General features: G+C 39.9%; 1 protein-coding gene and 1 long non-coding RNA gene across 2 annotated transcripts; one reads left to right on the top strand and one right to left on the bottom strand.

The window, feature by feature from the left end:
- Positions 1-1,836: 1,836 nt before the first annotated feature.
- On the bottom strand, positions 1,837-23,463 carry tbc1d9 (TBC1 domain family, member 9 (with GRAM domain)). The gene is made up of 21 exons (XM_055019835.1): positions 22,734-23,463; positions 16,874-16,984; positions 15,483-15,601; positions 14,869-15,097; positions 13,506-13,767; positions 12,660-12,867; positions 12,242-12,448; positions 11,430-11,594; positions 11,194-11,344; positions 9,784-9,998; positions 9,370-9,487; positions 9,007-9,292; positions 8,203-8,332; positions 7,966-8,064; positions 7,773-7,841; positions 6,834-7,074; positions 6,686-6,751; positions 6,117-6,203; positions 5,267-5,335; positions 4,698-4,801; positions 1,837-4,344 (listed from the first exon to the last, which is right to left on the bottom strand). The coding sequence occupies exons 1-21, from the start codon at positions 22,852-22,854 to the stop codon at positions 3,565-3,567; spliced, it is 3,837 nt and encodes a 1,278-aa protein (XP_054875810.1). The 5' UTR covers positions 22,855-23,463; the 3' UTR covers positions 1,837-3,564.
- Positions 4,269-6,922, top strand: LOC129351077 (uncharacterized). The gene is made up of 3 exons (XR_008604690.1): positions 4,269-4,566; positions 4,656-4,766; positions 6,838-6,922. It is a non-coding gene; the product is annotated as an uncharacterized LOC129351077 (long non-coding RNA).
- Positions 23,464-27,196: the final 3,733 nt, after the last annotated feature.

Here is a 27,196-nt window from a genome sequence, read left to right as displayed (position 1 = left end):
AACAGCAGAATCACAAGTCTGGAGACTTACAGCATTCACAATTTCATGCTGGGTTTTGTTTACTGTCTTAGTCTGAAGATATATCTGTTGTTTTTTTCTGGCTGCTTTTTCAGTTGTTTTTGACAAATCAAACGTGAGGAAGCATAGATCTGAGCAGTGACGTTCATCCATGACTGAAGTTCAACCACAGAAGATAAGAGCTTTGAAATCACATCGTGTTGTGGCCGCAGCTCAGTCTGTTATATAAGAATAAATGCACATATGCATTGACTTTCAAAAGTATTCACACTCCTTGGACGTTTTTACAGTAACTCCTTTCTTCATCTACAGATTTAATAGGACTTATTATTATGATTTATTGTCATCGTTAATCAGTTATTCAGAAAATGGTTTGTCAGACTGATCATTTTTATTATGTTGTTTATGTTGCCAATGTCTGGGTGACGTGTTTTATTACCAAAATCAAGTCGTGAAATGGGAGTCAACATCTTTTAAAAGCAGCTATGAAAATTCAACTTCATTTGCAGACATCCAACCATTTAAAAATGATATGCAATGTTCTGTAAATTAAAATATTCTCGGATCTAAGGTCTTTAGTTGAGCCAAACCAACTATAATGGTAACATTTTAGAAGGAACATTTTTAGGAGATTCAAACTTTTAATAACTATAATAACTTTAATAACTTTCAGCCTTTTTAACTGTTTTGAAACTGAAACATTTTGAATAATTTCACTTAATAAAATTTCCCTTTTAATGAAATGTCATATGAACTTGAAGTCTTTCAACTGTTCCCTTCAGACAAATATAATGTTCAGTGGATTAATGATTCATTGCTCCCTCAGGAGTCCATAAAAGGCTTGTTCCCACCAACCAATGGCATTCTGGTTTGGTATCTTACTGAGCTGTGATTGGACGTCTGCAACCACAACCCCCATAAGCTCAGACATTAGAGACGGATGAGTGGAAAGGACGAGGTTTGTTTTTCTCGTTGTCTGATATGCCACATGCTGAGAGAATTAAGACTGAAACTAATTTGAAAATAACACTTTGCAGATGTTAACTGTTGTAACTCTTTTGGTCAGATGTTTCCTTCAGAGTCACGATTTTTATCTGCTTAAAGATCATTTTGAACTTTTGAAACTACATACTTTAGTATTTCTTAAACTTATTGTGTAAACTGAATACCGTTCTTAGAAATGTTAGTTTTTTTTAAATGTATTGATTTTGCTTTTAAAATCTGTGGACTTTGCTGCATTAATTCAGTCTGTGCCAGATTAAACCAGTGTGGTTCTGTCCACAGAGAGAAGGATCATAAACCCGGCCTCTGGCTGGGTCATTAGGTCAGAGGTGAAGCGGCAAGCAATTAGATTTCTGTACAAGAAATATGTAAAATATGGATTTTAACAAAAAAGGTTTGACAGATTAAAACAAACAAACAAAAAAAAAAAACACCAAACCATGTAGTATATTTTTTGTCTTATTCTGGATTTCTTTGTGTCTTTTTGGTAACGAGAACAGATTATGACCCAGTTTAGCTTTATTCTGACAAGCTTGTTAATCTAAACTGCCCAGGTCACATGTTTTTTTGTTTCCTTCTACTCTAAAAAGAAATTATATTCAAACTAAAAACCTGAATGAATACTTTGTGTGTCAACTGGTACTGTGATCAAGGACCATTCAGAATTGTTCTGAGGGCTTTAAATGGCCCCTGGGCCGCACTTTGGACACCGCTGATATGTTTGGCTTAAATAAAGGAAATATACGGGTTCTGCCACTAGATGGCAGTCACGCACCATTTACGGGAACATCTGAATAAAAGCTCTGAAGGCAGCAATTTGAATTAATGACACTGATTTTAATTAGACGAGTGATTCACAATGCACCAGAATCCAGAGCAGCAACATCTGGTCAAATAAATTCAACATATTTACAGTAGAAGAAAAAAAAAAAATATGTAAAAATGCACAAAATTAAAAAAAAAAAAAAAACGCATGTCTAGAAGGACAAAAATGTAATAAGAAAAATAAAAGGCAAGCAGATGCAGTTGTGGGCTTTGACACATTGTAAACAAAGAAGCTCTTCATTTTAGTGTAATAATACTGAAATAAATGAAAATATTTTCTCTGTAGCTTAAATAAAATGTCTTAGCAGTTGAATAGAATCTGTATATGCATTTGTTGTACAGGTTGGTTTCGTTTTTTTGTCAACTGAAGAAAATAAATAATTTGCTAAAGTGACGAACAGCATTAAAGTGAACTGGAGTGTTTTCACAACAATGGATCTCTATCGCTCCGTCTTCTGGCTCCTTATAAGGACGTAGCAGCAATCAGAATTGCAACTAAAGGAAGCAACAGTTTGACCAGATGCGATAAGTGACGATACACACTGTAGAATATTCATATCCGCGTAGGAACTGTACTGTACAGAACTGTGCAAAAGTTCTTTAAAAGCTGCTTCCATGGAGCTGAACTTTTATGTTTCCTGCTGCTAAATTTTCGGTAACGGGTTCAAAGGTTACGAGAAGATCTAACAGCTCTGAAGCAAAGCATTGAAGTGGTTTCAAACAACACTACATGTGTGGACATCTACACAGCCTAGTTGTACAGAGATATCAGATAAATACCACTTATGCATACTGTCTTATAAAGGTACAGCCACTACTTATACACACTTGATTTCATCTGAGCAAACCATGAGCGAGTCTCTGCACTGCAAAAACTCAAAACCTTACCAAATACGTTTGGTCCATTTTCTTAGAACTCTTGAAACTAATTCAGAAAAATATGAGATCTTGTTTACAGCCAATAATTCCTTAATATTGATGAAAATGTTCTAGTTCCACTGGCAGATTATTTTATTTATAAGTATGGGTGCACCCATTGCATTTTTCTGGTCGATTATAAGCTTTAAAAAGCCAGACCTGCAGGTTCTGATTTTGGCCGATGTTGATTTTTTTTGTCTGAAATGTTGCTACATATAGCAAGAAAGTCGCTGAGTTGGCAAGAGTGGGTTGACGATTGTTAACTGTGAACGAGCAGAAAGTCAAGCCTCTCTCACTGCAGAGCAGAAGAGGACAAAGGTTGATTTTAAAACCGCCAAGTAAGATTGGCGGATAAAATCACATGCATGCATCAGCCGATCAAAGATTTAAGGAAATAAAGGCCGATTTATCAGTGCACCATCACTTATAACATAGGAAAAATATCTTGTTTAAAGTGAATAATCCTCCAGAGGAACTCATACTTTCTCATCAATATTAAGTGTCTGTTTACTTAAAACAAGTTCCTATATTTTCCTGAAAAGTTACTGGTAAATTAGTATACCTGAAATAAAACAAAACTAATATATTTGCACTAGAAATTGGACCAAAAATACTTGGTATTGTATTTTTGCAGCGCAGTCTTCTCTTCAGACGACAGTATCTATTGATTTACATAGTAGGTTTTAAATTTCTGGTAAAATACGTGATTAGAAGCAATTTTGGTCACATTCTTTCACATATACACTCGTACAATTTCCTCCATAATCCTAGAAAATGTCACGGAAACCCTTCAGAACCGCTTTAGTCCTTCAGCCAGAGAGAGATCTCATAGTCACTTGTGGACAGCAGGGGGCGCCCGACTTTCCGCACGTTCTTGGCGTTGGTGATGCATGCCGCCACGTCCACCGGCTTCTCGAAGTACCGCACCAGAGCCTGCTCGGTGAGGACGGAGGCCAGGAACTGCTCAAAGGTGATGGCCCAGTCTTTGTCGATGCTGGTGCTGTGCGGCAGCTCGCCGCCGTTGGAAATCCCCCTCCGTTCGCGCTCCGAGGGCCGATCGTCGCTGCGCACCAGCACCGTGTCGTCGGCGATGTCTTCGCACTGCAGCTTCTCGTCCAGCTCGTGGGAGCCGGCGCTCAACACCGAGTACGACGACATGGACGTGTCGTCTTTTGTTTCGTCGTCGGAGATGAGCATGGCGGACGACGTCCCCGTCTCCTTGGGGGACGAGTCTTCCAGCTTGATGTCCTGCATGGGCGCCAGCTCCTCGCTCACATCCTGCCGCTTGTCCTCCTCGCAGGGATTCGGCTTGTCCTCCAGCTCCGCCGGGATGAAAACATCTCCCAGATCCGGAGAGTCTTGAGTGGATTTGAGAGCCACCAAGTCTCTCCTGCACAAACTCGACTCCGAATTCGTCTGCTGGCTGGGGTCCTTCCGGCCGCAGGAAGTGAAGAGCTTCCCCACTTCTCCCATTTCCAGCAGCAGACTGGTGACGGTCGCAGTGGCGTGATAAAGCTCCTGCTCAGCTACGTCCTCACTGAACATGCTGTAGAGCGTCTTACAAAGCTCAATGAACTGACTCTGAAAGACAGAAACAAGACGTCACAATTCTTATCATCATCAGAAATTATCACCATAAATGATAAACATTATGATGAATGCCAACAGCATTTATCATAATGCTCTGTTCTCTACTCTCTGACTTTCTCTGTTGCTTTTTGAATCATAGCTTCTGTGACAACAAGGGTTGCTGGTGCCGATGGAGATTTACTCTACATGGATCCACTTTTTCACTTCCGATATGTGAGGTTTAGTATCGGCGAACACAACACCAATACTGAAAAACATTGCTGAATTAACTTAAAAAAACTATGTATTTTTTTTAAACACAGACATAAATGTTCTGAATTATGATCTCGAAGCACAAATCCTACCTGGTTCAGCTTTGGAAGGTCCTTTGTGTTTTCTCGTCTGGGCTTCGTCTCTTCGTTCCACAGTTTCAGGTAATGACGGTAATCAGGAGTGCTCAGTTTCTTCACTGTCAAATAAATATAAAGAATCTCTTCAAGATTTTCAGATTTAAATTAGACTCTTGGGTTCCACATTACAGTTAAGATATTCTATAAACAGGCACATGTGCCAGAAACATAGTAAAAGCATTTAGTAAAATTGCCTTTTGAACTTATAACTTGGGTCAAACATTTGGGTTTTCATAATCGTCTCAATAATTTACTAGAATTTTAGCCCATTCCTCCTGACAGAACCTCACTCAAAAGAAGGAAATCATTTGAGTGGCTCTATTCTCTGGGTTTGTTTTTGAGTCATGGCTTCTGTGAGCAGCTTTTCAGGCAATGTTAGTAGAGGACTCACTTCACTGTAGATAGTGACACATAATTAGCTTCAGCCTGAATTCGCCCATTCCACATACAGACACAGAACCTTCTTCTTCCCTGACGAGGTTTTTTATTAAGCATCTTTTCTCATGTCCTGTGATTTCTCTCACCTTTTTCAGTCTTGAACGTAACTCTGACGAAGCCGTCATCCTTCTCGCCTCGACCCTTTGAGTCCCGACCTGACAAGATAAACAGTAAATAAGTAACCTGAGTATGATCAAAGCATACTCATGTTTTAAAATGGTCTAGTCAAAGTCCAGATTTAATACTCAGAATCTGTGGCAAGACACAGCATGTTTTTTTTAATTTATTCCCTTGATTTTAATTGTGCATCTTATTTAATGGAAACATATCTATTCTTATCTAAATTTACAGACAAAGTGCATTTTCACAATATTAGCTTTGTGTTCCTTTTTCATACATAATTTCAACAATTAACACTTAATTTTGTCATATTAATTTGCGAAATTGTGGAAATGTTTTCGCTTTCTTCATTCAAACCCAGAAAAGTGGTTGAAAAAGCAGCAAAACTATTCAAACTTTTGAAAGACCTTAAGGATAAAAAGTTGGAAGAAACTGGTTTAGAGTTGCCTTTGATTAATAGTAAATGAGACATTTATCAACATATTTTATATATATTATGGTTTATAAAATCAACATTTGTTGCTGAAATGTGCTTTACAAACAAACTTGACCCAGATGAACAAATGTATCCATTGAAAAGCTTCTGCAACGTCATCTCGTTCAATCGGCATTGCTTTAATCAGACAGTGGGATTTGTGGTTCCATGGTTGACTCAACTGCATCCTTCACATGCAAATCACATCGCCACAAAATCTGATTTTATTCACCACCTGCATGATGAAAATCTCCAGTCTGCTTTCTGAGTCTGTATGCCGATCTGCTCTGACGAAACCTGAAAAATACAACGTGTGTGTCTGATGGGAATTTTAAACTTACTGATGGATGTTTCTGGAGTGATGTCTTCGAAGAAGTACTGAGTGGCTTCGAAGGCCGAGTCGGGCTCTTCCTGCTCTTGAGTGATCTCTGGGGAAAAACAGTTTCTTTGGAGAATTAGGCTAAAATGCAAAGTTCAAGGGGGCTCAAAACTTTGTATCTTGTTGAAAAACAGATGCTAGTACAAATATTTTAGTACACTAAAAATAAGATAAGTAGCTGCGTTCCACTGGCCATATAATGCTAAAATATTAAACAAGAAATTTTGATTAAAAAAAATTTGGTCTGAAGATTAAGTTTTTCTTTTGGTCGTATCAAAATTGTTTTATTTTGTAAAACTGCAATCACATAAGTCACATGAACAACAACCAGATGTCACTAAAGGCGGAAAGACGAATCAGAAGACAGGAAGTAGTTGGAAGATGATGGTGCAGCACGTTTTTTAAATGTGTTTACATGATTTTAATTGCATTTCTTAATTAATGAAAAGGTTTTGTACTTTGACATTTGTAATGGAAAGCAGCTGCTGTTCAGTAGTATCAAATACTTGTTGTTGCTTGTCTGACACTCACCAGGTAAGATGTGCATCTTATAGAGGAGCTTCAGCTTCTCCGTTAGATCCCCATGACACAAAACACCTGCAGCACAACATGGAGTTGAGAGCTGAGACAGAACCAACTACAACCAGAACGGATGTGTTCGTAACCCATCCCTGCTAACCCAGGCCGTTGATGAAGTCTCGGAAGTTGAGGAGGGCGTCTCCGTTTTCATCCAGCAGACGGAAGAAACGCACCGCCAGCGGATCAGAGTGGGCCCCGTTGGCCCAGGGGAACAGCAGGGAGAACAGGCCCTTGAACAGCTCCACGTCGATGCGGTACTGCTCCAGGTACGGCAGGCTGGGGTCATGGTGCTCGGTGGGGTTACTGCTGCTGCCCCAGTAACAGCTGCTCAGGTGCTCTGCCTGAAGAAGACAATAGAAGAGAAACTTTAAAAAATAGACAGAATTTTGGTGATTCTGACTGACGCAAAACAAGAGAAGTTTGATCTGATTTAACTTCTGACAGTGAGAAAAAATAGCAAAGCTTCAAACTGCTGATAATTATTTCAGTAGTTTTTGGTTTCTGCTTAACAGCTATAACATAAGGTAAACAAGCAACATTTATTGTTTTTCTTACTGTGAACTTTCAGTTATTTTATGGAGTGCTGTACTGCTCACTTGTTTTAAAACGGTTTTGTAATTTTACAAAACTATCAATACAAAGTTGAGATTTTAGCGTCTTTTATGAGCGATTAGCATATTTAGTGCTGTTGTAACCACAGTCGTTACTGCGTGTGTGCGTGTGTGTGTGTGTGTGTGTGCGTGCGTGCGCGTGTGTGCAAAACAAGTGTAATTCTGTAGCAATATGTTCAACTTTCCCATTATCTGCTGAAAGCTTTGCTCTCTCTCTCTTTTAATCCTCTCTCCTCAATAACAACATTCACACTGAAGAGTGTTGCTGTACTACTTAATATCGTTCAGCTTGGTGATGCTGACTAAAAATGGAACCTTTCTTGATTAATCTGTTCAGCGTCAATCCAGTTGGAATTGTGGTAACCTTCTTTCTATAATAATCAAGATTATATCTTATGTTTTCTTACGATTAAAAAGTTGCGACTCACCTTGAAAAGCACGTAAAGCTCCTCCAACTCATCAATACTGAAAGCTGTCTCTGTCACAATAGTTCGAACCTGGAACAAAAGAGGACGAACCGTAAAACGACATCCAGTTACTTTTCTGCTATTAGATTTAAGGAGCAGCATGGACTAAACTATGCCTCAAAAGAAACTCTTAATGATCGCAGAAGTTTCTTACCACATTACGTTTGGTTGTGTCCTCAATTGTCTGTATGACCCTCAGTCTCTGTTTGAAGCGCATCTGTTCAATCACGTCTGCGCGGATCGACCCGAATTTCTACCGAAAAGAAAAAAAACACAGAAATGAAGGCTGGATCTCTATCAGTACACTAAAAAAAAAAACAAAAAAACAGAGCATCTTCAAATTATTGTGTTAAAATCCAGACATGTTTTAAACACTGATCAGATGTTTTACCTCATAGGAGCTGCTGACCAGTTTGAAGATGTCCACTTCTGGATGTGGTTCTCCGTTATCGGTGAGCAGAGAGTGAAGGTGAGGGATGGGAGGCAGGGTGCTGTCCTTATTGGTCACACTGTCCAGGTACCTGCAGGCAGACAAGATGAGGCCGCATTAAAACAGGCAATGATTGGGTCACCAGCACAGCAACGCAAAACATAACAGAAACAAATTAGTTTTGAGATGTTGCTGTTCAGCTTCTAATTAAAGCTGCATGTACAGAAATGTGTCCAGATATCAACAATAACCAGAAAACAGTCCCAAAATATCATTTACAAATGAATGTTTCTGCCTAATTACACCTTTTATTTTATCAAATGCTGCAGGAATGAGACTGTTGTTCATTAGACCAGTAAATGTGAAGTTATTTTGAAAACATGAAATGTTATTTTTCATTAAATTAAAAACTGATTTTAATGCTAAAATGCCAGAATCTGTACGTTGTTGAAAGACGTTTTGTCCTCTAAGGCTGAACGGACTAAAATTTGAAAGCTAAAGTGTTAACTTTGCTGTTCTTGCAAAAATATGTGCACCGATTTATTGGTGCAGATTTCCTTAATTTTGGGAGATCAGTGATCAGCTGATACTTGCATGTGAAGTGGATCCTATCCACTGATCATATCTACCTCAGCAAAGGTCTAAAAATCAAGCACTGTCCTCTTCTGCTCTTCTACGGCTCTTTAAGATCAGTAATCAGCGATCGGCCAGAAAACTGTAATCAGTGCACCCCTAGCTGCATCTCTAGCATCTCCTCCTCCATACCTGCCCAGGACAGTCATGGCCTCTCCGTCGTCCTTGCAGCCCAGTAACTGGTGGATGTTGGCGTGCAGCACGGAGAGCGCCAGCTGAAAGATGACCTTGATGCCGTCGTAGAAGAAACAGTCGACCACCACCACAGCGCTCTCGAACGGCATGACGGACAGGAAGAGGGTGAGGAACCAGGAGAGAGAGATGGTGGATATGACGCCCAGGTCCTGCATGCAGTCGTAAAGCTGAGGCACGTACTCGCGAGCGAGCTCCTCGAACACTCCCTGATCAACCAGAGCTCCTAAACGGGAGGGTACAATGCCGTTACGTCTTCACACACACAAATCACTAAATCTATCTGGGTGTGTTCAGACTGACCCACTACTCTTGTGTTGTAGTAGTCAGGCAGCATCCTCTCACAGAGAGCCACCAGGAGCCAGAAAGCTTCTTCTTCTTTAGCGTAAAGCAGCAACACAGATGTGACAATGTTCATGGCCTGTCGAGACAAGAAAGATTCAGAAACAGGGAGGTAAACTGCTGCTGCTGCAGGCGACGTCCAAGCCTGACCTTTGGAGTCCCAACCTGAGACTTCAAAACTAAATTTTAAAAGAATGAAGAGTGAAGAAACAGATCCTGGATAGAACTGGAAGATAAATCGATTTAATATGTTGAGATAGACGCATGATCAGAGTCAATAGATAATATGTCTGATAGAATATTCTGATCCAGTGTTCGGTCACCCCTCGCTGCTGTTGGCGGGTCATGTTGGGATAAACAGAATCACGTCTTCACCTGACAGTAGCCGATGTTGGGGTTCCTGAAAGCGTAGGCGGTCAGGACCCTGCGCAGTGCGGCGATGCCCATCTCGTTCTGGAAGGCCGGGTGCTCCGGCAGTGAGCGGTGCAGGTCCCTCTCGATCTCCTCGGTGGCCAGGTTGTACTTCCCCATCGATTTCTCCACCAGGTCTTCGTAGTACCCGGGGTGAGTCGTCATCTCGTTGATCGCCCCTGTCCAGAAAAACATGCAGGATTTAAAAACTGAGAGCAGCAACATGCATGACGTCTGCTGGTTTTCAAACCATGTGGTGTAAAATGACGCAACAGCTGCATGTTTCAGAGTTCAGGGAAGATTAATGTGATTAAAACTGAACAGTGAACTTTATCTTCTGCACTGAAGATGCATTTACTCATTAACAACTAGGTCAGACCGTCTGTGACCTACCTTCACTCAGGTGACGATCTGCAGCTGCAGGCGTGTGACACATGGCTGTGGTTGTAAACTGAAACCTCTGGATCGTGTTCTTACTTGCGGCATGCTTTGGGTGGTGAAAGATTTCGCTTCATGAGCCGAAGCTTGAAAACTGACACAGTGCTGTTCCCTCTGATACAAGTAAATCCAGTTGTGTTGGATTAGTTCCTGTCAGTTCAATAATTTGCAACTGTTTTTGCACGTCTGCTTTTTCTATATTAACCTGGTATAGGCTGAAATTGACCTGATAATTGCCTTTAAAACTCTGAGACATTTCTCTAAATATATTGTAAAGACATGCAGTTCAAACATTATGTAATAGCAAAGGCCAACACTCGAGTTTTTCTTGTATGTCTATCGCCTTTCTCAAACAGTTCCAAGTCTTTTTGATCAATTTGTACAATTTTGTTCCTGATTTTTTTAATCCAAAGTGATTTAGTAAGAGTATTAATGTTCAGTTGTAGCTATTTTACACAGAAAAATGGGTGAAGAACATTTCAGTGTCTATGTTTTGCAACACTGGCAGAGAAAACCTGCAGCTGCAAATGCAACAAAAAGGTGGTTCAATAAAGTATGAAGCTTAATGAGGCTGAGCACAGAGTAGAGACATTTTTCTTCCAACTCATCATGCACTATTTTATAATGGCCTTAAAAATTAAATACGAATTAGTACATTGAAGTTTGTGATTGTAATGTGACAGAATATAAGGAGGTTGAAGGAGTATTAATGCTTCTTGAACAAACTGCAGATTAAACCAAATGAAAATTAATCAAGCTGCAGATGTTTTAGAGAAACTTCTCCCAGCAGATGTTAAACTGCGGTTCTCTAATCTGTAAACAGGAAGTCTTTGTTTTATAAAACGTGCCTGAAATACGCGTTAGGCTTCCTTTCGGCTCGGTGTGTGGTTTCCAGCAGGGGTTCCTGCAGGTAATGCGTTTGAATCGTTTGCACACCTGAAAACAGCAGCCACAGTTCTCCCCTCATGCTCTCGGGGATGCCTTTGAGGACGAGTTCCTTCGTCTTCTCTGTCCGGTACATGCACACGCCCTCGCCGTACTCTGTGAAGTGGTTCTTCCAGGCCTGCTCCTTCAGGAACTCCTTAGCCTGAGAGGAAGTGAAGACGGCAGGGATCAAAGGTCGGGCAGACGAGACGGGAGGATTCCTCCCTGCAAATCGTAATGGGACTCACCAGTTTGGGGTTAAACTCCTCAGGTGAGCGGCGGCGGTACATGGTCATGAGAGCCTCTGAGGCTGTCGGCACGGTGTTGTCGTTCAGGTTGAAGGTGCGCTCGACATCTGAGGCCAGACTTTGCTGCGGACTGCAGGACAGCAGGGAGCCGTGATGGGAGTAAACCTGCAGAAGAGCAACATTTAAATGTGTTTGACAGGTGAGGCAAGTCCCAAAATGGGCTTTTAGCTTTGATGCAAACAAAACTCCTCAGCGTTTTAGCTGTTTTTCTGGAAGCTTGTTCCAGATTTGTGGTGCATAGAAGTGGAAAACTGTTTCTCCATGTTTGGTTCTGGTTCTAGGGATGCAGAGCAGAACCAGAACCAGGAGACCTGAGAGGTTTGGAAGGTTGATACAACAGCAGCAGATCTTTAATGTATTGTGGTGCTAAACTGTTCAGTGATTTATAAACTAGCAACAGTATCTTAAAGTCTGTTCTCTGAGCTGCAGGGAGCCAGTGGGAAGACATTAGAACTGGTGTGATGAGTTTTATCTTCCTGGTTTTAGTAAAAATGCCAGCAGCAGCGTTCTGACTCTGATCATCAGGCAGACCTGGAGAGACACTGTTGCAGTAATTAATGTTAGGCTCTGCTAGTTCCTACTTTTAACTGAAAATTAAAGTATTCAATTTAGAAATTCCACATTTATTAATTTCCTTGTATAGCCTCTTATTTAAGTATGCATGCTCCAGACTAATGTCCTCCTAAAGCAGCTACTCCCTACTTTTTGTCAGAGGCAAGAAAGATGTGAATGAACCCCGACTCTGTTTTTACCTCGTCATCCGAGCTGTTCAGGCTGCCGTTCAGCTCCTTTTCCAGGTAAATCTTGGAGGTGGTTTGCTGCAGAAAGTCAGAGATCCTCTGTACCAGGAAGTCTCTGTCTTTCAGGTTGGCAAACAGAAAAGTCATGCGATTCTTGGTGCTGATGGAGAGCGGGCTAGGCAGAACGTTGGAGCTGTCTGCCTTCTCCACGATGGTCACCTGCAGGGCATCGAGACACATTATGAGTGAAACCAAGGAAAAAGAAAAACAGATTAAATTTATGTCTCAACAATCTTCAAAAATATAAATAAACTATATCATTTAAAGAAGGCTCTCCTCAAATCACAAGTTGTATTTTTACAACCTGCCTTCTCAAAGCAGACAGGTAGTGACGCATGACAACATGACCAAACTGTATTTCCTTCCTCACCTCACGCAGGGGGATGATGAGGCTGCACAGCGTCTCCTCCTTGCTGGTGAAGCAGATGTAGTTGGTGGACACAAACATCTGGCCCAGGATGTGCATCTTGTTGAACGGCGTCCACAGCGTGCAGTCTGTGTGTCCATCCAACTTCTCGTCTTTGGGCAGACGGAAGAGCGCCCGGTAACGCTCGCTCTTTGCTCTCGCGTCCAGATCTCTAAAAGGTCCAAAACTCTTGTATGACATGATGTTTTACAGAGAAATTTTGAAAATGATTAAATGCTTTAGTGAAGTTTTACAACTTATGTGAATGAATAGACAGACAGTGCAGTGCACAGCAGCCAAGCCAAATATTTGTCTAGATAAAACATAGCGACCAAACACACAGATTGAAATGAATGCAAAGGATCAGTTTATGTCACCCCACCCTTTTATATCCTGCACTGCAAAAACACACAATCTTACCAAGTAGTTTTTGGTCTAGTTTCTGGCACAAATATCTTAGTTCATTTGAAATAAAACTAAAGTAACTTAAAAGTCCTCCAACTTTTCAGCAAGATGTAGGAGCTTATTTTAAATCAACTTCTTAAAAATGATTTTAAAAAGTGTTTGTTTTATTGGAGATAATTTTACTTATAAGACATTTTCTCTATGTTATAAGTGAAAACATCTGGCAGTGGTATTAGTACTTTTTCATCTTGATGAAAGGTTACTAATAAGTTAGTTTTGTTTTATTCCAAGTACACTGAGATATTTACACTAGAATCTAGACCATAATTACTTGGTAAGGTTTTGTGTTTCACTTCCACTGACACTCCTTCTGACGTTAGCGTGGTTACGTTAGCTTTCTCGTACCTCTTCAGTGCCGACACCTTCTTGGGCGACTTCTTTTTCAGCTTGGGCAGCGAGCGGTCCAGTTCGAAGCCTTTGTTGTCCAGCAGCCGCCGCATGGCGATGTTGGCCAGCTGCTCCGCCAGTTTGAAGGTCTCGTTGATGTTTAGGAAGACCGAGAAGACGTGCTCGTTGGTGCGAGTGCTCACTTTGATGACATCGGGCAGGAGAAGGGTGGCGCTCTTCTCCAGCTGGGTGATGTCGGCCCAGCGGACCACCAGTTTGGCTGAGCGGAAATGATAAATGATTCTGTTCAGTTTTAGAGTATCCTCAATGAAGGGTAGCTGTAACTGAACCTTGGCTTAAGAAACTTGATCTCTTAGTTGATTGTAGAGCTAATGTTTTAGCGAAATGAAGGCTGCATTCACACCAGCCCATTTTAATCTGCTTAGACCAAACTGAAGTTTGTTTAGCCAAAAAGTCTGGTTCCTTTGGGGAGATATGAATGCGTAATCAAACTTTGATACAGACTGAAAGAAACAAACTCTGGTCTTCCTCAAAACCGAGATCTTGGTTTGGTTGAAGTGAACTCCTGTGGTGCTTAAATCTATATGTAAACGCCAAACAGTCCAGAGACCCCTCCAAAAGCACAAAGTGGACTATAGTGAAGGGGATTCTGGGTAAATACAACCAACTCAAACTCAAGAATCTAGCACTAAAGGTAGAAATGGCTCTTGGTCTTTTGAGAAGACAAAAGAGAAATCCTACAACTACAAAAATCTGACAACACTTCATTTTTGTTTTCATTTCATGAAGAAGGAATTTGCACTCAGTGTCTTTTTCAAAAAGGACACAAAATGGCTTTAGTGTCATTTCCTTCTGTAGCTCTTAGTGCAACAGGCAAGGCGGTGTATAAGTTCATCAATTAGTTTGGATCATTTTAAGCAAAGCAGTGTGAAAGACAACCGCATAAGCTGAAAATGTAACAAATGAGTCTGCAAAACTATCAGGTGTGAAAACACCTGAAAAATGTTGCTAATCAATGAACCAATGATTGAACCAACCAGAACCAATCAGTTTTCATCTATCTCTGATAAATATCTTCCATTATGCTGATGATATTCAGCTATATTTCCAATCCAATGAGTCAAATCGACTGCAAACATTTCAACTTTTTAACTTTTAACTGGTGAATTTGAGCTTTTATTATAACTAGGCTGGAGTACACCATTGCAGGCGAATCTGTCTATATAACTGAATTAATATTACTGCATATTTACATATATAAATTGATTCCGTTATAGAGTGCCTTGTTGTGATTCAGTGACAAATAAGCCTAAAATACACCCACTGATGGGATGTGTTTTAATTCACAGATATTACACACCTTCTTTTCCCAGTAAATATGAGTAGAAGCAGAGGTGGTTGATGCTGAGGTAAAGCCATCCCTGCCGGGGAACCTTCCCCTTCCAGTAGCTGCAGGAGTAATAGTTGACCAGCTTCTCTTCATCTGGCATCCCGAATAGTTTTCGAAACTTCAAACTCGCTTCCTTAAATTTGTCCGTGTCGTCGTCCTCTTTGACGTCATGATTCTTGTTGAACTCTGCGATTATCCCCTGGAAAAGAAACAGAAAATTGACAATTACAGAGAAAACAAGATGCTGAAAACAAGAAACTCAGTGGTATTGCAGTTTTTTTAAGAGTTAACAGCCTGAAAAAGATTTTTAATAATATTTTATGTATAAAAAGATTAAGTTGTGATCTTTACATTGACACACATTCAATTTTAAGATATAATTTTGGATCTGATTTTACTAAAATAAATAAAATGCTTTGAAAGAGTCCATATAGTGAGAATAACTACTATGCAGTTTGATTGATTATCAATCAAATTCTTTTGAATTCTTTTCACACAAAAAACAAACAAAAAAAGCCAAGAAAAAATAAGGTTTTTGAAAACAAGACACAAAGGGGCTTTTCTGCATGAGGCTGAGGACTTACCTGCACTTTCCCTTTCACAAAGGTGGTAATGTCGTTCTCGTTCTCGAAGATGGACAGAGTCTGCAGCAGGTTGTGTTCGAGCCACTCCCAGTGCTCTGTGATCTCTTTCCGAGACGTTCCTGCAGGACGAGGAGGGCAAATAAAGGAGGACTGTTACAGAAATACACTGTGCCTATTGTGCCATCATGCCGCACGGACAGTTAATTTATTAAATCCACTCCTTTATAAATCATTTGAAACTTTCTCCATCTTTAAAATAAGATTCTTCAAAAATTACTGTCATTTTTGCAACCTAAAATCTAGGAGTTTGACCACATCAGAAATTTTATACTGGACTTTATTAAAGAAAGAGAAATGCCAATATGTGGAAAAAGCCCCAACAAAACAAGAAGTATGTTCAAATTCTGGTACCGTGTTGTTATTTTTTCTAAAAACAATGAACAAAGAGTCTTTCATAGTAAATTCAATATTTGGCTCTTAACTGCTTCAGCCAAGAAAACAAGACCATGAGAGCAAACCCCTGGGGCTCTGAGAAACTGTTTTAGCACAACAGAAGAGCCAAACAGTCAGCAGGGAGTTTATCCAACAGAGAAACTGAAGATAAAACCCTGCAAGTCAACAACACACACTTTAAACTTTCATTTCTGATCATTTTGTTCTGTTCTGGCTTTTTTACTTCAAATTAAATTCAGTTGATGCTGAGATATGACAGTAAAACAGATTATTTAGGTAGAAACTGATCCCAGAACAGCGATGGTTGCCACACGCTGCAGCTAACAGCCCTTCATTTAATGCACTCTGACCACATTAGACATCAAATTACTGGGAGGAGGAACAAGGATCTGGGAGGAGACGAAAGAAGAGCCAGATCTATTTAGAGTCAAGCTGTTATGTTAAAATGTCCATTTCAGACAAATGACTCCATTTAGTAACAAATTGGTTGTTCACCTGTATGAATACATTCAAATGTAACCTTCATTTATTTAAAAAAGAACTAAAACTTCCTGCCAAACGACACAGAAAGCCAATCAGGGAAACATGATGTGGATAAACATGTCGAAGACAATATATCTTGTGATACATAAACAAATACAATCAGTGTTCATCTCAGCGTCCTTTTAAAACAACAAGCATCGCCACATATTACTGTTATATCATGTAGGAAGGCATGGCTAATATTTGCCATCCAAGCAGTATAATTTGCCACATTAATATTGCATAAAGTGATACTAAATTTGCAACATATTATGCAACCCATGTCATTCAGCCTTTATTTGACTCCAAACAGCTAAAAATAAACTTAAATTTTAAGTAGTGGCAGCTCAGTTTATTAATCTCTTTTCGTTCTCGAAGAGGAACACGAGGTGCGGGAGTGAAAAATGTTCTCATACCGTGAGCGATGATCCAGTAGACTAAAGAGTCAGGGGTCTGGTAGAGGATCCGATAAGGAGCCATCCGAGCACTCGAGTCCAGAACGACATCCAAAGTCCCAACAAGCAAACCTGCAACCGCACAAAATAAATTATTAAGCAAAAAAACTGAAATCTTAAATTTCAGATTGTTCTCTAGCAAGCAGGAGGGGAAAAAACATTTGATGCAGATTTTAATGCCATAAATTAATTGTGGACAAAAACAAATTTATCTAAAAACATGTCAGTATTTTATTCATTTTAACAGTGAGAGCACCACAATTTAAATTTCCTGTGGCTTTAACTTATGTTTACTTACTAAGTAGTCGTCTTCTGCATTACCATTACTGCCCAGCATTTTTCAAACAGTCCTACTTAAATTATAGATGAGTTATAACCAATGGCCTCAGCCCTTTAATAATGTATCCATTAGTTGTAACCAATTAGCATGAATCTATTTGAAGTAACTAGCTATTTGTTCAGGTTTGTGTGTTGATATGCCAGCGCTTCTCAAACTCAAATCTCCCAACTTAGCATGTTAACACTGATTATTTAACATCAAGTTAACTCTGTTTAGGCTTTTTAACCAGTCTCGCCCAGGAACATTTAAAATGTCAGCCACACTGCAAAGAAAGGAGAAATCTTAACACTCGACCTGCAGCATTAAAATATTAAGTAAATGCTTTTAAACAAGAAAATGCAGACTGTGTTCAGGCCGTGGCAGATCCACAAACAACTTCAAATCAGAAGCTTCCCCGCAATTTCAAACTGGTGAAGAAGTTTTTGTGTAATTTCAATATTCAGTTTGTTTCAACTCAAAGTTTAAACTGTAGTAGAAGTTTCTGAATTTCTGCTCAATTGAATCCTTTAGCTAAAGACACAGGTCAAAGACAACTTAGAAAGCATCAAAAGTTCTTATTTTATGAAGGTATCAGTCAGGAGAAGTGTACAAAACCACCCATAGGATAATAGTGACATAACAGAGACTTGACAATTGAAAGGAGGTCGGCAGTAACACACAAGAAGCTTCATGTGAGAACAACTTAAAATGTTTAGCACTCTAAGCTTTATCTAGATAAACATTAAAGAGCAAATTTATTTGGTTATTTTGTAAACATTCAGTTGAATAAAGTCTGACATCTGTGAAATTTAAAATTTTGGTTATTGACTTAAAAATGATTCAAATAGTTAAAATGTTTATTTTGAAACTAAGACTTTCTGCAGCAATTCTATTCTTTTTCCTCTCACTCTCTTGCTTTTTTCCCCCTGTAACCATAAATACAAAATCTAAGGGCATCGCAGAACATGTAAATTATGTCAAAATTAAATTGGTGCTTTCACAGGCAGATATAACTTGAACTGAAGTGAGCATTTAGCATTAGCTTCTACGAAGTGGTATGTTCATATCATACTTTTGCATGAACTATCTTTTAGTTAGTGGTGCAAACCACCAACAGGCTCCTTGAAAATTCAAACGCCAGAACCAAGTAAATTTTTGCAAGACAAGATCCTTCCCAGGTTATTTTTGTTTTAAAGTTCCCTTGTGACAAAATGTATGACTCATATTCAAAATGAGTAGGTGGATAGAGGACACAAAGGAGGGGAAAGAAAGCCTCCTTATTGACAAAGAGAGCAGTTGGTGTGCAGGAAGAAAGCTCAGATTTCTCCTTAATATTCCTTCTCATCTTACGTTCAGCATTCAGCACCTATATAGCGATGTAAAACAAAGCTGACGCTCAACATTCTGCTAAAGAGGAAGCTACTTTTGTATTCATGACATGTTTGACTACAGAAAAACAGCAAGTTAACGCCAAGTCACTGCTGACGCTTGCATGCCAACCTGAAAAAACAAAAAAGGCTTGAAGGTGTTAGTGTAAACCAATGTGTGAGGAGCTGCCACTTCCTTCAGAAATCTTGTGGTGAAGTTTTGTGAAAACCTGCAGATATAGACTCTAGTTGCCCTGTATGACAGGACCGGCTCAATCAAGGTGTGAGTCGAGGGTTACTTCAGGAAAACCAAATGAAAATAACTGTGCCAGACTGCAGTGGCAACAAATGAAGACTTTGGGTGAGTTCAGTAGAAACTATTAGCTAAATCTGTCATTTTTTTAGTCCAGCAGTGGAGGAATCTGTGTTCTCCTCTTCTGTTTGATGCCAAATATAAAACCTGCAGGATTAACTCATAAAAAGCCAATGTGCTCCTTCTCACCACAACTTACAAACCAGACAAACAAACAACAAAGCAGCTCTAATAGTCCAGTTATCCTTTCTGACGGGGAAACTCCTGCTGATCAAAAATAAACTCTTAAAAAACAAACAAACAAAAAAGTCATGTGACACCCTGATTCCTCTAAGAAAGAGACAATCAGATGTTCCTGCTGTTGGAGCGAAACGAATCACATTCTGAGCGTGTTTTTCCATGTGGTGTTGGAACAGGAAACCAAACTCATAGCCATGTAAACAGTTACTTGATTTTCAGTCCTCCCCCACAACTTGAAAGGAAAACAGAGAGTCTGTGGTGGGTAACCACAAATGTCAACAATAAACCCCCTGACCTGAAACTGACACAGAAAGCGACCAAATGAGGCTACATTCAGCTACATTCCCATCGTCTCCAGCCATCAACATTCACTTACAACAAGTGTTTCACTGCAAGCTGAGGCCTGCAGAAGGAGAAGCATGATCTTCCACAAATAAAACTAATCTGTATTACGAAATGCAGTGCAAAAGATGAATAGTTTTATGCCATGAGCACCCACATGTTCAATTATGCAACAAATGACTCAACAGTCTGTGACTTAAAGCATTTACGATGAGATCAAATGAGGTTTTGTTGTGTATTTTCCCATTTTGCTAAAAACAATTTCCCTCCTGCAGCTTTTGTAGCTCTTTTCATCAACATGACGCCTGGAATATGAGCTACTACAACAACATACCAATCAGGACTCTGACACATGCAGATATGACGACTGGCTGTATTTCCAATGCAAATGCGTGAAAATCTTTGTTGATATTCTGCTGATGTTGAAACAATTTTTCAAACAATTTAAGTGTTTATATTAAATCAGTAATTAAAATCACATAAATGAGCTTGTTCACTTGCTAAGTTGTTAATAATCATGGCAGCTGCAGGATTAACTCATAAAAAGCCAATGTGGTCCCTCTCACCACAACTTACAAACCAGACAAACAAACAACAAAGCAGTCATAATTCCAACCAACACTAAACATTCATCAACCAATCAGAGGAGACGGTGGTGTCTTATTCAAGTCCCGCCTATTTGGGCTACCTGTAGCCCCACCATTTTGGCAATTTGGGAAACTTTGTACAATTTTACAGAACAGTTGTGGATTCAACACGTTCCAATGACAACTTTTTACAAACTGCGATACTTTTGGTTGAGCCTGCTGAGACGTCCGAAAAACAAAAACAAACCATCATCTTCCTACCACTTCCTGTCTTTGTCGTTTGCCCCAGTAGTAACTTCCAGTTGTTGACTTGTGTAATGTGAAAAAAAAAAATTGTTGAAAGAAAAAAACACCACATTTGAGAGCAAAGACTGAAAAAAATAAGTATTTTCTAAATTAGCTTGTCTCCATTACGCAAATTTATTTTTGTAACTTCATGCAGAGCTTCAATTAACTTCCCACTTTGGTGTCTTTTTAAAAGATTTTCTGTCTGTTGACCTTTACTCACTGCTCTGACTGACAGGCAGATTTTCAGGCCTTAAATGCAAATCTGCATACCTTCTCATGCCCTGATCTTGGCATAAACCTCAGGTGGAATCTTCTGGGGAAGGATTTAAACGTGGAAAGGGCCACTCTAAATGTCAGCCTGGAAAGCGTCCAGAGACGATTTCCGTTTTTCTATTTCTCAGAGGCCACAGTGTCATAATGCTGCATCATGCAACCTTCTTCACGCTTGATGGGTTTCAGTGTATTCTGCACAAGCTGCCCGTTCAGACTACGTCCTGTGGCGTTTTACGCCTGCGCTGAGCTTGTGGTTTACATGCTCTGCTCTGGTGCTGATGGTGGCTGCTCAGCATCCTGAAGGAAAAGCCGGAGGGCCGTGCCAGTGTTGCCGGGCGCTGCTCAGTAGCAACTGGCACGCACAAGTCAGCAAGCACAGCTTTTACATAACCATGACATCATCCCCCAACACAACTTGGCACATTTAATATTGCCAAAGCAGAAACTTGGTTGGTGTTTTTGATGAGAGTTCAGTAGATGCGGCACAAATGCACAAATTATTTTTATTAATGCAGCTTTAAAATGATACTGGTCCCATACTGGTTTTCATTTTGGATAACAGATGACTCTAAAGCTGCAATTCAGTATTCAAATCAAACAATCAAATGGGAATCATGTGATTAGCAAAGGAATGGGAAGACTAAAAAAAGTTCTAAACAATTGAGTGTCTGAACAAGTATGAGCTTCGACACCTCGAATATTAAAAATAAACTGGAGCTGAAATGTGTGCGGTTTCTTCAGATGTCTAAATGAAGCAGGGGAAACGTGCAGCAAGGAAATTTATTCTCCTACCGCAGGAAAATAAGCAAGACTTAATTAGGTCCCTGAGCTGAAACTTTTGTTGCCCGTTTCTGGTACGCCTGTAAATTTGATGCACAAATAGCAGCGATGATCAAGGAAGCCTCTGCTATTGAACAACATAATGTTAGCAAAGCTAACATCAACAGGAATCTAGATAAGTAGTGTCTTAGATAAGTTTTCGTCATCCATTCATAGACTTTGGTCTCATGACGGATGTTGATGTAAAGGACAAGAAGTGAAACTTGTGCAATTAATTCGACACCTGAAAACAAAATACATTCATCATTGATGTCTATTTCTAGAGATTTTCACCCCAAAATAGGATTTAAATGTCATTTATCAGGTCAATTACAGGATGACTGGTGTGAAATATTGCAGTTGTAATTCACACCAACATCTTTTAGCTCAATTCTTTAAGCTGCGATTGGTATTTTACTTTTTTAGTAGAAAAGATCTGTGTCCAAATAGTTGACACAATGCAGTATGAAAATGACCTACAGTAGCTGAAAATGTAACCAATGTTGAAACTTTGGTCCCTCACGGTGCAAAAACACCCAGTTACTGCAGGCAGAGGAAGACTAGTCTGAAAGCAATAATAAAACTCTTCTAATCAAATGTTTCAAACTATACTCCTGAATTTCCTCATGCAAAGGTCTTCATCTGTGCACTATTATTCCAAAAACTGCATTCTGACTCTTAAAGCCCCCAAATCACCACAGTCAGCTGATTCCAGGCCAGAAAATGTCCTAAGTTTCACAACTCAGAGAACATCAATATCTTAATTTATGAGAACTTTGGCCAGTTAATTCAATAACCTCCTCGTCCTCCTGCGGCTGTTTGACCCATTTTAGATGGAGTATGCCAACGAGGAAGAGGAGGATGAGTGAGGAAGAGAAGAAGAAGAAGGATGATTCAGCATGAACAAGCAAACAGACTCACTCTCAGGCTGTTTGGCAAACAGACCCCCTGTTATTGAGCCTCCGAAGCAGAAAGCGTCATTGTTTGGGTAGGAATCTGACTTCTTCTGCAGGCAATATCCTCACACAATCCTCCGGTCAGACAAAAATAAGTTATTTTTCTGTGGAGGCGAAGATAAGATTCCGCCTGGAGTTGGTTAATTTCCAAATCAATGAGCAGCATGATTGATTTGTTACTGAAGGTAAAGGGTCGCCTCACAGCTGATTGATCACGTGACCATCACCTGGCCACCAGACATCTGTAATTGATGGTAACTGATCGCGTTCATCTCGGCGGTGCTGCCCAGTCATGGCAGCCGCAGGCTGGGACTCACCGGCCAGTCCGCCGCCTCCATCCCCGTGGCCCTTCCGTCTCTGGAGGATGAAGTACGGATTCGCCCTCTCGGTGATCCACAGCGCTCCAGCCAGCAGCACATCTTCGGGAATGACCCACATATTTCGATTTATTTCTATTTTCTTTTATGACAGAACCATTTAACTCACTGTCCCGTCAAACTGGTCCTAGTAAGTAATGATCATTAAATAAAAATAAGAAAAAGAAAAAAAAAACAACTACGGAGGCCTTGTTATTCACCTGGGCTAATATCTATCATTTATAACCGATTAAGATTTAATGATTGAGGAGGAAAAAAACGCGCATTGAAGCGCTACTATAAATAAACCGAGCAGTTCGGGCTCGGCTCGGTTCGGCCTATAAACAAGAGCTGTTAACCAGCAGCTTCTGCTCCCGAGTTTGAAGGAAAAGTGTTTCTTTAAGGGGCCGCCTGGCTCGGTCCTGCGGGCCGCCTGGCTCGCTCCTTCGGGCAGCAGCGCTGGCTTCAGTCTTTGTTGTCCGCGGCAGGTGCGAATCAGTCCGCCGACAGCGCTTCTTTACCGGCGTTGTTATATGAACGAGCGGTCGATTTATCCACGGGAATAAGCGGAAATGTCTTCCAGCTGCCGTGTCCGTCCGTGTGCCGAGGAATAGCCGCGATTTTATCCCCGAGAAAGCGATAAATACCGCTGCGGCTCTGCGCTCCTCCTCCTGCTCTTCGGCCGAAGCGCCGCCGCTGCTGCTGCACATAAAGCGCCTCAGTATGGAAAGCCGTTTGAGCATTTATTCGATGACGATAGATAAAGATTTCCCCACGTTGGTGTCGGGAAATCCACTGACAATTGAGGGGCTGTAAACCAAACAAAAACCATCGTAAGAGAGGAACATGCGGTATCTTTGGGAAAGGCTGTCTCTAAGTGTGTTTTACACAGAAAATATTTCCCAAATGAAAAATCGTCACCTTCATAATATAATGGCCTATCATAATTTGCCAAAATTGATTTCTTTCTTTTTTCCTTTCAAATAAAATGAAGCTGTAAAACATGTATTTGAGTTGATGAACAGCTCTGGGTGTGTGACACTAATTCACAACCTTAAATATCCAGATTTCCTGGTGGTTTCGAGTCCACGTTGCTCTCCAAAAATCCAAAGCAATAAAGGGACGTCTTTCTTTAAGTCGAATAAATGCTCAAACCTCTTTCCATACCGCGCTCGCATGTCGTCAGCGCGCATGAGGCAGAGGAGCGTGAGCGGATTGCGTCCCCTTAAAACTGAAGCAGTTTAGTTTTGGTGTGTTCTTTTTAACTCGTATGTAAGAAGGAACAAAATGTTATTAGTTTGTTCTTTCAGTGATGCGAAAACAACCGCAGGTCACACTGATATCCGACTCATGATGTTTCTGATCGTCTCTGGCCATTTCTCTGTTCCAAGTCATACATTAATCAACTCCCTGCAGAAAGGCTTCCTCTGTCGCTGTGGTAACATGCATGGGAAAACGCGTTTTCCAAACTTACACGCTCATCTTGCCAGTCACAGAAAACTCCTTGTGTTGACTAAAAGCCGTGCGTGGAGATTTATGTTACGAAACGAACCTTTTGTGAGCAATTTGCGTCACTGTGTTTATTATTGTTAGAGGTGGATTTGTTGGTGAAAACACACTTTTTGTGAAAATGTCTTAAAAAATCATTTTGCTGATTCTTAACCCAAAAAACAGTTTGGGTTTGATTACGCATAACTTGTTCTAATTACGCAACACAAATATATTTGTTGTGAGCATTGGTTGGTGCCACACTGCAAAAACAAGTGTTTATTGTGTCATTCCTACTGCAAATATATCAATGCACTTGAAATAAGACAAATCTAACAAATAATTATATGACCAAAACATCCTTAATTCCTTAATTTTTATTTTTTTAACAAAGTGCTACTTCCTATTCCTAACTTTTGTCAAAAAAAGACATTTTAGCCATGTTTTAAGTGGAAAAAATCTGCCAGTGGAATTATCACTTTTTTAAATGATCAATAGTAAGGAATTATTGACTTAACCAAGATCCTATGTGTTGCTAAAAAGTTTTTTTAAGTTATTTTTGTGTTATTTGAAGTGTATTAAAATACTTGCATTAGAAATTAGACAGAAATTCAGTTTTTCAGAGTGTAGATGCATATGATTTGGTTTTGTGACCGAGGGAGACGGAATATACAAAAAAGCACTTCCACTTTAATATAAATTCCTCAAGTTTATGGTTGAAAAAATGAAGAAATGTGGAAAAACTCCTTTTACAAGGCAGCTAAATCTAAATTCTGGGTGACCTGGAGCTCAGAGTTCAGGGTTGAGCAGAACTCTGCAGAGATTTTCACCAGAGACCTTGCTTTGAGGTGACACTCTAACCACCAACCACTGTGTGCCCCAGAATCACATATGCCTCAAAATTTCAGTGAATAAAGTCAGAGTTTGGGAGTGCAGACCGTTGAGCGCCCAACATGCACACATCCTGAGAACAGCTTTGCTTTGCTTCCTGTTCTGTGTGGCCTCAAAAACAGGATACAGAACGATGGGGGAGCAGCTGCTCACTCGTCGGTTGACTCAGCTCCGGCTTCAGGTGGTTGTTTACGAACTTTCCCCTTCAATGAACCACTCCGAGTCTCCACGCCGCAGACTCTCAGGGCTGACAGGCTTACAGATGATGGTTCTGCTGAGGCAGAGGAAGAAATGAGTAATTCACCATACTGTACCTGTGCTTTGGTTTCCCCCCTCTGTGTGTTTACAGCAGAAGGGGCTGAACTGCAGGCTGGCGGGACTGACAATAATATCAGACCTTTTGAGACCAAAAACTTGGTCACATTTAAATGTTTCGAAATGAATTGCTTTGAGGGCAGAGAATAGAAGGAAATCTTTTATTAAGGTAACAAAAGCCCCTCAGAGGGACTGTCAGTGAATATCGGGGGATTTCCCTTTATTTTATTCACTGCAACATCAAAATAAACATTTTATACCCATAAAGAAAAGGTTGACAGCATTCACCGTTAGCCGTCTGATGAGAATGGATCGTCTAGGACTATTTGTTCCACTTCTTGGTTCCTAACTCACATCCCCATTCTTTGCAAACACTGGCTCACTTCTTCTTTTCAGAGACGAGAAGGAAATCCTTTCCTGATTGTTTTGCTTTTTGGTTCAGGAATCCACAGAGTTTAAAAGAACTGCTGATTCAAACCTGCATGTATTGTTTTTACCTTTTGGTGAAAAGAAAACTGAACATGAAGCTGCTGCATACATCTCCCTCCACACTTTTTGATTTTGATGCTATTCATGGTAGAAATGTGTTGAAATCCTTTAAGAAAATCGATTGTTTTTATTCTGGGAGTATTATCTGGTCACATTCTGGAAGATTCAACTTTTAATTTGAGCACATTTAGTCAGTAGGGGAATAAATATCACATTAAAGTTAAAAGCCTAGAAAGATCAACTTGGCTTCTGTCCAGCGCCCCCTACAGGAACATCTGAGGATGCAAAAACACAAAATCTTACCAAGTATTTTTGGTCCAGTTTTTAGTACAAATATTTTAGTACACTTGAAATAAAACAAAACTAACTCATAACTTTTCCATAAGATATAGGAGCTTGTTTTAAGTCAATAATGCCTTAATATTGATTAAAAACTACTAGCTCCACTGGCAGATAATTGCACTTAAAACAATCAATTTTCCCATGTTATGAGAGCAATTATATTTTTCCTGAGGTCCCCTATGATTAGCAGTATAAATATGATTGATTTTAGATGGCCTGATCCCCAAACCATGACACTTACACCTCCATACTTTATTTTCTTATTTTCATTTCTAAAGAAACCAAGAACATTTATTGAAACAGATCTAGAACTGATACAATATTTATACTGAAAGCTTTAATAGACTCATTTTGCTGTTGAAAGAAAGCAAAACTGTTAAAACCCCCCCCTCTCTTTTAAAGGAAACTTGCCCTGCTGGATTTTAGCGTCAATTCCCTGGAAATGACCTTTGATCTTCCAGTGAATGAAACAAAAGATTCCCTGATAGGTCATTGATTTTGAAAGTTCATCTCACCCTGACTTAAACTAATGAGCTAAGTAAACTCTGCTATATACTCTTTAGTGCCCTCTTTAGGATGAAAGAACTATTGAGCAAGGCTCAACTCAGAGCCACAACCAACAAAGACATGAGATTATTAACAAGTTTATTTGATTTATCTGCCTACATCAGGTATCAAACTCAGGGCTTTTCCCGCCATCAGGTTTTATTTGGCCCTCATATAAACAGAACCTTCAAAATTACAGTTGTGTGCTTAAATATTACTTTACCAATCAAATCAAAGACATTTTTATCAGAATTCTGCCAAATCACATCAATGTGAAAAGATTATGCAGTATTATTTGACTATTTATTAATATTTTAACAGTTTATGAGAAAATTAATTTAACAGCCCTGATC

The sequence above is a fragment of the Poeciliopsis prolifica genome, unplaced genomic scaffold, assembly GCF_027474105.1.
Source record: "Poeciliopsis prolifica strain line A6 unplaced genomic scaffold, Auburn_PproV2 SCAFFOLD064, whole genome shotgun sequence".
Lineage (NCBI taxonomy): Eukaryota > Metazoa > Chordata > Actinopteri > Cyprinodontiformes > Poeciliidae > Poeciliopsis > Poeciliopsis prolifica.
The sequence above is the reverse complement of the archived record's forward strand: the minus strand, read 5'-3'. Positions and strand labels throughout refer to the sequence as shown.

Bases quoted from the DNA above. Each gene is read 5' to 3' on its own strand.
- tbc1d9 (XM_055019835.1), bottom strand. From the start codon at position 22,854: ATGTGGGTCATTCCCGAAGATGTGCTGCTGGCTGGAGCGCTGTGGATC. The intron at 9,293-9,369 runs GTCAGTCTGAAC...CCTCCCGTTTAG, and splicing joins CTACAACACAAGAGTAGTGG to GAGCTCTGGTTGATCAGGGA. The intron at 6,752-6,833 runs GTTAGCAGGGAT...GTTGTGCTGCAG, and splicing joins AGACTTCATCAACGGCCTGG to GTGTTTTGTGTCATGGGGAT.